At 42.3% G+C, this 14,172-nt stretch overlaps 2 protein-coding genes across 4 annotated transcripts in view; one reads left to right on the forward strand and one right to left on the reverse strand.

Moving 5' to 3' along the window:
- Positions 1-10,166, reverse strand: part of LOC124139558 (diacylglycerol kinase epsilon-like) — a 98,567-nt gene extending 88,401 nt beyond the window's left edge. For both annotated transcript variants that reach the window (XR_007223029.1, XM_046506731.2), the window contains exons 1-4: positions 9,924-10,166; positions 6,635-7,309; positions 5,745-5,888; positions 1,357-1,502 (exon numbers count right to left, since the gene is read on the reverse strand). Coding sequence is in view for 1 of the 2 variants with exons in the window: in XM_046506731.2 (XP_046362687.2) it covers positions 1,357-1,502; positions 5,745-5,888; positions 6,635-7,309 (965 nt within the window). In the remaining variant the exon portion in view is untranslated. The remainder of the gene's footprint in view (positions 1-1,356; positions 1,503-5,744; positions 5,889-6,634; positions 7,310-9,923) is intronic.
- Positions 10,167-11,218: 1,052 nt separating this feature from the next.
- LOC124139547 (ADP-ribosylation factor-binding protein GGA1-like) overlaps positions 11,219-14,172 on the forward strand; it is a 33,306-nt gene continuing 30,352 nt past the window's right edge. For both annotated transcript variants that reach the window (XM_046506708.2, XM_046506717.2), the window contains exon 1: positions 11,219-11,278. In XM_046506708.2, coding sequence (XP_046362664.1) covers positions 11,242-11,278 — 37 coding nt within the window. In that variant the 5' untranslated portion in view covers positions 11,219-11,241. The remainder of the gene's footprint in view (positions 11,279-14,172) is intronic.

Genomic DNA, 14,172 nt, shown 5'->3' on the forward strand with positions numbered 1-14,172 from the left:
CCACCTGATGTATCCCTAACAATGTGTGAACACACCCACTTGATGTATCCCTAACATTGTGTGAACATACCCACCTGGTGTATCCCTAACATTGTGTGAACACACCCACCTGATGTATCCCTAACATTGTGTGAACACACCCACCTGATGTATCCCTAACATTGTGTGAACACACCCACCTGATGTATCCCTAACATTGTGTGAACACATCCACCTGATGTATCCCTAACATTATGTGAACACACCCACCTGATGTATCCCTAACATTGTGTGAACACACCCACCTGATGTATTCCTAACATTGTGTGAACACACCCACCTGATGTATCCCTAACATTGTGTGAACACAACTACCAGCTGTATCTCTAACATTGTGTGAACACACCCACCTGATGTATCCCTAACATTGTGTGAACACACCCACTTGATGTATTCCTAACATTGTGTGAACACACCCACCTGATGTATCCCTAACATTATGTGAACACACCCACCTGATGTATCCCTGATGTATCCCTAACATTGTGTGGACACACCCACCTGGTATATCCCTAACATTGTGTGAACACACCCACCTGATGTATCCCTGATGTATCCCTAACATTGTGTGAACACATCCACCTGATGTATCCCTTACATTGTGTGAACACACCCACCTGATGTATCCCTAACATTGTGTGAACACATCCACCAGATGTATCCCTAACATTATGTGAACACACCCACCTGATGTATCCCTAACATTGTGTGAACACACCCACCTGATGTATCCCTAACATTGTGTGAACACACACACCTGATGTATCCCTAACATTGTGTGAACACACCCACCTGATGTATCCCTAACATTGTGTGAACACACCCACTTGATGTATCCCTAACATTGTGTGAACACACCCACCTGATGTATCCCTAACATTGTGTGAACACACCCACCTGATGTATCCCTAACATTGTGTTAACACACCCACCTGATGTATCCCTAACATTGTGTGAACACACCCACCTGATGTATCCCTAACATTATGTGAACATACCCACCTGATGTATCCCTAACATTGTGTGAACACACCCACCTGGTATATCCCTAACATTGTGTGAACACACACACTTGATGTATCCCTAACATTGTGTGAACACACCCACCTGATGTATCCCTAACATTGTGTGAACACACCCACCTGATGTATCCCTAACATTGTGTGAACACACCCACCTGATGTATCCCTAACATTGTGTGAACACACCCACCTGATGTATCCCTAACATTGTGTGAACACACCCACCTGATGTATCCCTAACATTGTGTGAACACACCCACCTGATGTATCCCTAACATTATGCAAACACACTCACCTGTCGAGGGCTACAGGGTGGGCCTCCTTCAAGTGGGACAAGACATCCGAAACCTGCACGTCTCCAGTGTAACCTTCACCCCATCCCAACACTCTGGACAGGTCGTTCCCCGTGCCTAGTGGCAGTATACACACTCTCGGTGGCTTCTGGAACATAGAAAAGAAAACATATTATCAGAAAATCATACTTACATAAGAGTCAAAGAATTGTTTGCTGGGTAATTCCATACAGAACTTTGTAATTTGGATTAGTTCAAATAATTATGTAGTTAGAAGTGCTTGTTGGCAGTACAAAAACAACCAGGAGGTACCAAGGCATTCATTACAAAAAAAGGTGAAACTGAAAAATAGAAAATTCTAAATATTCCTTACATCTGTAAACTTATGCTGCAGTTACTGTTTTTTTCTGACAGAAAGACGAAGCAATGTGAGAAGCAGCTGAAAAAGAAGTTGTTCCAACCAGTTGTGTGGCTAATCCCATCACAGACTGCTGGAGACATTAACGGCATTTGGGGTTGGTGACCTGCTGGGCAACAACCAGCGGACCAAAACTGTGGATGCCCTCAACGTCTTCAAAGGTCACGTCCTACAGGTAGTGGCTTGCAAAGACTGTGTAGGATCTCCAAAAGAATCTTTCCATGATGGATCTGATGGAGCAATTGCTGTGGAGAGCATTGGTGGATGCGACAGCTCCGATCTCGTAAAGGTTGTTGGCTCTGGGAGGATCCAGGCCAGCGGTCTCTAGAGCCTGTAGGATGATTGCATGCAGCTACAAAGATATTCCGTCTGGGAAACAGGGATGAATAGTCGTTTCCTTGATCCTCAGTGCTCAATCCAGGCACAAGAGTAGTTCCTCCTCATCTTCAGCACCCACAATCAAAGCGTGTGGTGGGATTGTGAAGGCTGTCCTGGGAGTTGATTCTTGGGTATGAAGTCCCAGAACAGCCAAAGGTCAATGGCCTGAGCTCAAACCGGACACTGGTGAGGTTGAGTGCATGCAACTCGCTTACCCTTGCCAGTGTGGCCCGAACCAAGAGGAACACCATCTTCTTGGCAAGGTTAAAAAGAAAGCTGAGTGAATAGGCTCAAACATAGCACCACGCAACAATTTGAGAACCATGTCCAGATTCGAGGCAGGAGGTCTGAACTTGGCCTTCTGATCCTCTAGCCTGAAGGAGCGCAGCAATGCTTTGAGTTCTGGAACCGTTGTCATTTTGTGATCTTCCAGAACAGTAAAAAAGAGTTGAGGGCCACCAGGCAGGTAGAAATGGTGCTGTCCTTGAGACGTCATTTGCTGTGCAAACAGGAGGAATTCTCCCGCAACCTGGGATGTACTGGACTAGAAAGTACAGTCGATCTACCATATGGAAAAAACGGAATGTCTGCTGAAGCAGGGAGTGCATTGTCCCCTGGTTGCGCAGACACCAGACCACCATGATGTTGTCTGTGGAGATTGCTACCTTAGCATTCTTGAGACGATTCTGCCAGTGAGATATTGAAAGAATAAGCGCTTCCAGCTCCAGGTTGTTTATGTGCCACGTATACTGGTCCTCCAGATTAGCGTCCGAACCCTGTAGGGAGGCATCTCCTAAGACAATCAACTCCACCTCCCACCACAGGAGATGAGGCTTGAGGTGTGAAGGTAGGATGATGGAGACTGACGGTGCCTGGAGCCTGATGAACAGAGATAGGAACTGCTGAATTGGGCGCACATGTAAGCGTCTCTGGATGTCAGATCGATGTGAGAAGACCCAGAAGCATTTGACACTGGCGAAGCAGGAACCCTAGGAACCGCCTGTCGCTGGGGTGGATAGGCACATGCAGGTAGGCATCCTGCAAGTAGAAGCTGATCAGGGAATCGTTGGTATTGATTCGGGTCCTGAACAGCCTCAATGTTGTCATCCGCAAATACGGAAGGCATTCTAAGTAACGCTCGTTGAATATTGACAGATTGTGAATCATCTGTAGCTTCTCCATGTCCTTCTTGGGATTAAGGGTTACAGGAGAATAGAAGCCTGGTGATATGGCTGGGGTGTGTACAACCTCTATGGCCTTTTTGTTTTGTAATATGTTGATGTTGTCTAATAGAGGCTGATGTTGATTTTGAGGTAGATCGGTTAGCAGTGAGAGATGATACCCCTGGTACAGGATGGTGGTGACATAGTGGTCGTCCAAGATGACCCAAATTTGCCAAAATCAGCCTAGTCTCCCATCTACAATCGTTGATGTCTGGGGCTTCAGTGCTTCCCCCTGCAGTCACCACCCCTACCCTGGTACTTGTCCCGGTGAGGTTGGTAGTTGCCTTGTACCCTTACGGCATCCTTTGCCACGGAAGACAAAGTGTCGTCGGCGCGGCCCTTCGCGACTGATAGATCCCAGGCTTTGAGGACTTGTAGGATGCATGCTGAAACATATGTGCCAAAGCCTTGAGGGCAGTCTCATAGCCAGAAACACGAGAGTGAGTCTCGGATACCTCTCCATTGAAAAGGGAAGATGCGAACAAAGGTTGGCATAGTAGCTTCCTTTTAAACTCAAAGTCCCAATCAGTTAAAGCAAGGTAGCCAAGGCGACCAGTCGCAGTGATCTCAGCCAGGGTAGCCTTGAGATGATTACACATGTGATCTATTTGATGTTGTTGGAAGACCATAACTGTCCTCAGATGATTAGGATTAGTGTCCGTCAGGTCCTGATCAATGGCGCAAGATGAAGACGCTAGAGCAGACAAAGGTTTAAGAATGCCGAATCTCCGTCTCTATAAACGACAAGTGTGTGTTTAGGATCCTGGTGGTCATAGGTTTGGACGAGCCAGTCATGTGATTGAGATCCTCATCCTAGGCATGAGCAATATCTGTCACCTCAAATGCTCGGATGGGGAATCATCCTTCCAAAATAGAGTAGCCTTGAATGCCGGCGTGAGAGATAATTTCGGAAAGTCCTTATCCAATTGTCATGAATATGTCCTTCAACATTGGGTCTGGCAGAATGGAGGTAGGCTGTGACCAGACAGTATCTTTCTTATTCACACCTGGGCCCAGTGAAAAAGCAACAGCAGCCAAGCAATCAGCCATGCTGTCCGGTACCTCAGATGGGTATCCTTCTACGGGCAGGAACCCTCATACCTAGGTAAAAAGGAGCCCTCTGCAATAATTGTACGATCGCCATTCAGAGGAATGGCTCCTGGAGTGGCACCTGAATCTCATTGACTTAGAGCTGCATCTAGAAGAAGATCCAGGAGAAGCCTACCTGCAAGATGACGCAGTTTGGGAGGTGCAGGAGGTGCAGGTGGGGTACGCACTGAGGGTACAACAGGCACTGGTGAGGCAGAAGGCGCAGGTGTTTGTGGAGTCTCTTGCGGAGGCACAATGTAGAGGCACAGGCAGCGTTGCTGTCAGAAGATACGCTTGGGTAAGCATCAGCATTGGAGAAATCAATGGTCATCTGCGCCAAGGGAGGCGCAGGCCCCTGCGTGGTCATCGGTGCCTGGGGAGGCAAAGGCTGCCTAGTCGGCGGCATCAGAGGTAGCGTAGAAGAGGCAGCGATCTTAGGTGTAGATGACAAAGGCAGCTTCCATCCAGAAGAGGACAGCATGGACACGATGCTAGATGTGGCAGGGGTCTCAAACGGGATCTCTTGAGAGTCTGACATCCTAGTCTATCTGTGGGCCTGCTGAGTAAGGCATTTCCGAGACACCAGGAGGTACTTGGAAAAGTCTGTAGGAGAGAGGGGTGACCAGAAGCTACACTTCGTAGCCACGGGGCTTGGGTTTGGTACAGTACATACACAAAGGGTGGGGGGGATCCCACTAGACTTACTAAGCAACAATACAGAATAAAGGACATAAGACACGAGAACGTGACATGGAGAAATCAAAATTGCGATTTGGAATTATATTACACATGATATTTAAAGTGACTTGTAGCCACTATCATATGCAATATATTAATGCGATGGCAAATATATATGGTAAGATGTGAAAACACACCTTAAGAATGATACAATTCCCAATTGAAGGCTGAAAAAATAAACAAGCAAAAGGATGCCAGTAGATTAGCTGAAGCTTTATTGAGCATGACTTGTCAGCCAAGTTGACAAACAGTAATGTGAGGTTCCGTGACATCATTACTTTTGTGGTCACGTTGGTTCTGTGTGATGGAATTAGCCACACAACTAGTTGGAAGAACTTCTTTTTCAGCTGGACCTCACACAGCTTTGTAGTTCTGTCAAACAATAGTAGTAAATGCATTAAGGTGTAAATGTAATGCAGGATAAGTACTTGCAGTCATGACCCTGTCAAGACACCATACACACAGTGCAATCTGTCTACATGATCAGAGGCAGTGTTAAATACTTTTGGTGTGTAGCATTTGTTTAGAGTGGATGCAAACATACCTTGAATTGTAGTTTCTCTATAGACTTGAGCACCCAGCCGATGGTGCCATCGCCCCCACACACAAGGACACGCACGGGGGTGAGAGGGAGAAGATGGCACCACTCAAGGCCACTCTCGGGGGGAATGTCATGGAGATCTATCACCTGGCAACACAATATACTGAAGTGTCATGGTTGGCCTTTCAAAATAGTTCCATAAACTACAATATGAAAAATTGCAAAACTAGATGGGCATGTTATCTCCCAACATAAGCTCTGGATTTAATGAATTTTGAGCATGATCAGATATTTTTCAATAACGGCAAAACTGCACACTAATGCTGAAACATGGGGAATAGACCTGAATAGTATTTAACCTTGGACTATCCAACATGCCCAAGTGTCAGGAAACTTGAATAAGAAAATGTAGGATAGTTCCAAACTGAATTTTCCACATGGAAAGGCAAACGGTTTGGTACAGATTTGTCCTCAACACATTCAAGGCCTTTTTAAGACTTTTTCATTGCATTCATAGTCAAATTCAAGGCAAATATCTTCCTGGATTATCCCAACTTGCACTCACATTTATTTAGTAGAACACTCATAATTCAAACAATCATCATTCAAACAATCATCATGCAAGCCAGGTTTGCAAAATCAGCTACAAAGTTTGAATTATTGGTTATCATACAGCAATTGGCATATGTTCGAGGACAGTCATAAGTAAGTTTGTCTTTGGTATATAAATAGTAAAAAAATAAGTTGTTGTGTACCTAGTGTTTAATTCAATGTCTTTTCAAGTAATGATTATTTTCAAGGCTTTTTCAGGACAAACTAAAAAAAGCAAGCAATGTGGGCACCTTGGCAGAGAAAACGACTCTGGTGTTAATAAACTGGGACTAACAACCTACCTGTGCTGGGTTGAGTATTGCACGGAATGCTTGCAGGACGTGTTCCCCATCATTGTTCCCACTCTTCCTATTGGCTATCACAATCAGGGGAGACCATTCTGGAATGGAAGGTTTGCGGACAGACTTCACAATGAGATGTTTACGACCTTTGAGCCCAACCCACTTCAGTTCAAGGCAGTTTGGAGGTACAATTTCTTTACAGTTGGCCCCCATATCACAGATATCAGTGGAGGGTGAACAGTCATCATGGACAGTTCTCTGACACCAGCAACATCGCTGATCACACAGCTCGGGGGAGTTGCCACAGTCTTCACCACACACATCACAGACGCTGCACAAGGGGACATTACCTGGTATCCACTGGTGATGCATTACCTCCCCCTTGATGCACACCTGCTTACATTTAAACTTCTTGTCTGCCGCTCTCATGTTGTGGTCGTCCACGCTGATGCCACACGAGTCGCATCTAGCCCCATGAATGATGTGGTAACCGCTGATGTTGCAGTATGTCGGTTCTGTGAAGACATCCATCATGAACCACCGATGCCCCTTACGAATATCTCGGACCGGCACTTCATAGTGTCTGAGCCTGTATCGTCGGTACAAGCGGGACAGATACACCAAAAAGAAGAGCATAGCCAACATTGCCCCGATGACCTTGTACACATCATCCATCTACAAGAAAAGAAATAATTTGATTTGGCTTAAACTCTGATTTAACAAATTAAACTCGAACAAATATTCACACTTCTAGGGCTACATAAATCAATATTCACACCCTCATATTGCACAAAGCACATTATCAAAGCATTTATTTCTCACAGGATGGAAGGTATTCCTAGAACCAGGAAGAAGTAAAATTATTATTAACACTACTTGACTATCTTCAATAATCAGGGTAATACGTACACAAAACCTTTTATCTTATGTTGATAACCAACATATTTATTTTTACATAATCACTGATAATGATAAAGTGGCTCCCTCACTTACAGGCCAGAGTTACTCATTTCCTCCAAGTACGACAGACTTGATGTATGCAGGCAAATGAATTTGGAATAGGTCATTCAAACAAGCCATCACTTGGCTGCCAACTTTGCTAGTCTTTTGATAATCAACACCATCTCATAACACTGTGTAGACCAAGGTGGCATGATTTTAGTCCTTTAGTATAAGCACTAGGCAAAACGTATTGCTTTACCAGTTTTCCAAACATGGCAGTTGGAATTGCAGTATCAAAGAAGTAAGGCTGCAGAGCCTGATCATCACAAAGTTTCATCAATAAGCATGGGTTACTGCATTGGAACCAATTCTACCCCAGAATAGGCCCATTGAAGTACCAGGTCTTTTGATTGACATAACCAATGTCCCTGATACATTAAAGATTCTGTTGAACACACTGTTCAGTGAGATAAATCCTCAAGTCAATGTCGCTTTAGTTGGACAAGCCATTGTTCAAGCAACACCTTGAATCCTGATATCACCTCTGCAAATAGGTCTTGCAGTAGCACTACATCATCACTTTGCATACAAAATTTTGATAGATACTCTCAACAGCCTTGGTTTTTGCTCTTCGTATTTAAAAGTGAAAAAGTTTGAAGTCAGTGCTGCATCATTGAGGCCTGGTCACTTCATTCAATTCACTGAGGATAATGTAGAGGAGAACATCAGGACTCTCAATGGCCATAACACTTTCATGGAATGGGAATTATTGCTGGAATCACACCAGGCATGAAACATCTCACACCAGTTCCAGGGATATCTGCTACATCTGAAGACCTTATAGCACTTGAGAAAATAAAAAGCCATTTCTACAAACAAGAGTTCAACTGCACGTCATCACTGACTTACGAGGACCAACAACAGAAACTATCATGGATTCTTCGAGCACCAGTGCCTGGTTGGTCTGGGGTATTGCCGATGATACAACAAGGATCCCACCTGGAAAATCTTCTGTCAGTTTCTTGCCACTGATTTATTTGAATCCAAATGATCTTTCCTGCATATACTCAACTCTAAAATGTGTAAGTGCAGAAGCTAGAGGCGGGTTTGGAGCATACAGACAATGAAGTTTGTAATCTACTTCTATTTGCACATGTAGTAACAGGACGTGAAACTACATCTTGTTTATTTGGAATTGGAAAAGGGAAGGCATTAAAGAAACTCAAAACAGATCCTCATTTCAAGCTTCAAACTGAAGTGTTTTCTGGAGAAGCCTTGCAAGAAGAGACTGTAAGATCTGGAGAGGAAGCCATAGCCTGCTTCTATGGAAGAGCTCCAGAAGGACTGATGGTGTAAAGGCACAGAAAGTTCAGTACTAAGGCGATGTCTCATACTGACTTCATCCAGGTCCATAATTATTACCACCATCATCCGCAGCAGCAAGTTTTCACAGCAAACAGACTTATCTTCAAGTCCAGTGGTGGATTGGATTGGGAGAGACATTAATTCCCGAACAATGGGACTGGACTACTGCCAATGGAAAAACCTTCATACATATCTACCTCCAGTACCAGTCGCTCAATGTTGTCAGATGCAACTGTAAGACAGACAGATAACCATGTAACCATGGTAACTGCAAGAAACGTGGTTTGCAGTGTTCAGTTGGATGTGGACAGTGTCATGGTGTCAGCTGTTCCGATGCATTCTCCGTGTCTCATGATGATATTCACTGTGATGAGTGAACAATATCAAAGCATACAGTACGTTCCTCAGAACTGATACATAATATTGTGATTCTAGACAAGCAAACTCAAAATAAAAAATATTTCACATTTCAGTAAAAATGTTCAGGTACATCTGACCTGATATTGAAAGTCTGAAATTTCGAATTTATGAAAAGGTCACTTTTGATGAAACGTATTTTTAGGAATATTCCTCAAATGAAAGGTTTATAGATATTTGATATGTTGTTTCAACTGACTAGATAATGCTGAGATACTAGACAAGCAAATAAACTCCCAATTAAGACCATTTCAGTCAAAATGTTGAGGCACATCAGTCCTAATTTGGAAATTTTGAAGCTTCACAATATTGAAATGGTCGCTTTGGAAATAATTTATTCTTTAAATATTCCTCAAATGAAACGTTAATTCTAGACTTTTGATATGCTGTGTAATAATCCCTTACTGTTGTGAAACAGTTGAAATGAATTCTTTTGCAATTTGTTTGTGGTTGTCTTGTTTCATTCATAGATTGACTGGAAAATAATGACACATCTTTTCCAAAAGTGCCTGTAGGAATGAACAATGCCACTGTTTTAACACAATATAGACAACAGGTTGCATACCGCTAGTGAAACCTCTGCTGCTGTCCCGACGCGAGACGTGTACCAGCCGACAATAACAACATCTCTGGTGTATGTTGTACGCGTGTTACACACAGCCCTGTCTAACGTTGACGTGTAGTTTGTGACCTGACGTGGGCCGGTGGGAGTAGACTGCGATCTTGGAGCATTTCTAGAATGGTCTGCGGAGCATGTATGTCAGTAAATGTTTATTCCCGTGAACGACTATTACCTCATCTTGGAAGAGTTATGATTCAAGGGACGCAACCAAAAAGGATATTTTACGGACGACTCCTCTGCCAGTAACCTGTACAAATGAGAATTAGGAGATATACATACTGTGTTTTCAATGTAGAGCTAGGTTACCTGTAGATTTAACCCCGCTAAATTGAATTTGGAACCGAACGCGCAGCGTTAGGTTTCAAATGTTAAATTTAGCGCGGTGTGTAACCTCGCACCTGCTGTGTGTTTCATGTTCATAATTGATTTAGTTATAGTATCGAGATACGAATCGAACTGCAACCATATTGTATCAATATTTAACAAAACGCAATTCTGAGTTGATATGATTTAATAATAACAATAACAACAACAAAAATGATAATATTAATAATCTGTCCCTTTTGACACCAATGTGATTGACAAGATTCAGGAAAACAATGGCAAGTATGCAGACCTCGCGTTCGAAATGTCACGATTGCATCCCCAGTACCAAGTTGTCCGACTCCCCATTGTTCTCGGTGCCTTAGGTTTGGTACCTCCGAATCTGTTGACTGACATTGGGAGAGTACCCGTGTTTGCTACAAGGAATACAGCCCTTCTGACAACCTGGGTAATGCAGAAGGCTGAAGTGTTGGGGAGTCTTCACATTCTCCGAAAAGTTCTGGGTGGGTTTGACTAGCCAGCTCTTCCTGGGAGAAGTCCCATTCGCTGTCTGGTAAACCCTCTTTGCTGCATTTTTTATTTTAATCTGTAAATAATAATAATAATAACAATAATAAGACAGTTATCACAATTATATATTTTTTGTTCTAAACATGATATTGCTTTGATCTTTATATCAAACGCATTCAAAATTTAGTTAACAGGCAAATTCCTGTTCCAATTCATTAGGTAAATTGTGAATAAAATGAATACAGAATTTAGGAGAGTTTCACTAAGTGAAAGGCTTTTTTGCAAATTACATCTGTATTTAGCACAGTGTTCATAACTTGAAACGATATTCTCAGTCATTACTGTTTATCATTTGTCAATGCCACGCCCCCTTAGTGTCGGAAGTATCGTACAATCTCGCGCAACTTGTCGCGTGATAGTCACCAAGATGGCCGAAGAACGAGAAACGTTGGAGTCGGTACTGAGTAAGTTGGTAGCAGACTAGACATTTTGCAGAAAATAACAGAGCACACGTTGCCTGATTGATTGTTATTTTTGAATATTTATTTGTCACATTTGTGTAAAGACGATTTGCAACAGTACCTGCATAAATGATTTCCGGTCGGCATGTGCGTGTAAATTCGTGATTGTCTGAGATGACACTGTCTGGTGGCAACGAAAGGAGTTTATCAAGGATTGCCAATCTATCTTGTATTTTGTCACTTTGCAGCGGTTACTCGGATACGTTTTTGGCGGAACCTGTGATGCAGACAAAGCTTAGTACAAAGTCATAACATATATCAATCAAAATGACCAAGGATATTTAGCCACGAATACTTATTTTGTCAAACCTATTCCTAAACTATAAAGACCAGACCATAAAACACCCGAAAAGAAAAAAGGTGGCTGCATACCCAAATTATGCAATATCTTTGTAATGATCAATGTATCATAATGCTTGTGTATTACTACAAGTCTAATTATCATCATATCACATCTCCAGGTTAGCTGTGGTTAGCTACTGTTATTATAGCATACCTGTGTCATGTATCACGTTTTCATCCTCTAAACACCTTTGTATCATGACCAGTGTCAGTCTGTGAACCTACCCCCATACTCTGAAGCCTGGGAGTAGTAACATTTCTTTCAGTCTATTCAACTTAACCAATAGCCACTAATACCCCCACATAAAGGTTATAGTATGACTTTATGATATCAAGGGCTCTGTATCATCTTGGTATCAGTAAATGTCGTAATATACATCCCCTGTCGACTCTTTACGTATGCAAAACTAAGCACAATATTTCATCGCATGATTGAATACAGGACTTGTTGTGTTATGTCACGGCTACTTGTAAGTATACACGTAAACTTTTTTATGATGGTTTCTGGAATGTTTTTTAAGTGGAATTACCCCTACCTCCATTCTAAATTGGTTAGAAGAGAATCCACTTGTTTGGACGATGTCCTTTGAGCCAACCTAGGTCGTATGAATACTGATTATGCATAATCCAAAAAAGGAAACCACATAATCCACACGTATCACACACAAAATAGGGATACCACGATAATTTAGAGGTGCCCGCCTTGAGTCTCTAATGACAGGTACTTTGTTCACCGAATTTGGGAAAGAAAATCAGCACCAATCAATCCTAATTGATGTGTCATGAAAGTTGAAAATAGAACAAGAAACATTTTTCGTATGACATAGTTAATGTGTTAGTAAGCATTCGCCATTACTATCGATTTAGGAGATAAACGTACTGTGTTTTCAATGTAGAGCTAGGTTACCTGTAGATTTAACCCCGCTAAATTGAATTTGGAACCGAATGCGAACCTAGCTCTACATTGAAAACACAGTATTCTACCAAATAAATAAAACTAAATAAAACGCAAACTCTTTTGTGTTAGCAAATATTCTGAGTGAAGCGGCATTGGTTGAGTTCAGTGTTTTGAGTGGGTTATCGATCTGAATTACGAAATCACTGAAGAAAATATGGCACCGTATATACTCAAGCTGTTTGTTTACACCGTTATACTTCACTTGAACATATGACAAGCATTGAAGGCATACAAGCACGGCAACCTGGTAAGCTAACATGAGGTGGGCATCCCTAAAGAAAACAAAGCGCAAGCTTTGCAAGGCTTTCGCTCTACATTGCACGTCACCATTATGACGTCATATCACTCCTTGTGACGCAATGATTCCAAGCTCTCTATTGTCTCCAAAATGTAAATACATTCCCTTTGTAGATTTCTATCGTGTTTTCTGCATGAAATGTATTGCCACACATCCTTTGAATATTGTAGTAACCGCATCTGCATTTTGTAACCTGTAATTGTAGCATGTAGATATAATTATTTAAATATGCCTACCGTCAATGACTGAAAATTCTTCCGCGTGATGCGGCCGTCAAACCAGCTGTTTCAATCAGAGGGGGTTTATTGTGATTTAATAGCCTCTGGTTGACCAATCAGAATCGAGTAAATTCCAAATTCATGGTAGAATATAAATGGTAGATGCGATAATATAGCGTACAATGCTACATGCCATGGTTTATCTGAAATACTGTTTAAAGCAGTGTTAAACATAATAAACCAAACTCACTCACTATGCTTTTACACTACAACCCTGCCTTCTGTTTCTTACCATAAGCATGTTACATGTGATTCCACAACAATGCAGTTTACTGGGCACTGCTTATATAGTGCTAATTGGCTCAGGCTTCCCGCCGTGGGTCTTGCTTCACAGATCTTGTATGCTCCTTTGATCCTCCGAGTTACCTCTCTTTGGTTTAGGGCAGGTCCCTTCAACTATATCCTTAGCCCTTGGATCACCTTTCCGATCCAGCACCCATTTACCGTCATTAGGGTTAGGTACCCCTTACAATTAAACACCCCTTCATGATTCTTGGGGTTGGGCACTCCTTTGCAAATTCACAGAGAAGATGGTACTGCGCATGCTCAAAAAGGTGAACAGTCGGCTGGTGATCACTTGGTAAACGAGCACTAATTAATTTTGATAGTGCCTGTGGTCCCAGCTGAGGTGTAGGCTAATAAGATTAATTCATCAGCCTAGTTTAGCTTCAAGATATCAATGTGAGTTCGATCCTCCACCATGTCCACACAGCGCTAATTGAAATAAAAAAATATGTAGCCTGGAAAAGTGCATTTCTCCAGTGATTTCTCCTTTACAAATCTAGTATAATAACCATGGTAACACTAGTCTGAAATACATTTTTTTATGGAAATGAGCTGTAGACTAGTTGGATTAAGCTCCTATATTTTCTTGTGTTGGCAACACTTTATGCTCGGTTAATTTACTGAGACCCTTTGAAGTATGTCATCATTTCAATGATATTAATATGTGAGCACTCAC

The sequence above is a fragment of the Haliotis rufescens genome, unplaced genomic scaffold (assembly GCF_023055435.1).
Source record: "Haliotis rufescens isolate VD_foot unplaced genomic scaffold, xgHalRufe1.0.p SCAF_28, whole genome shotgun sequence".
In the NCBI taxonomy this organism is placed as follows: Eukaryota; Metazoa; Mollusca; class Gastropoda; order Lepetellida; family Haliotidae; genus Haliotis; species Haliotis rufescens.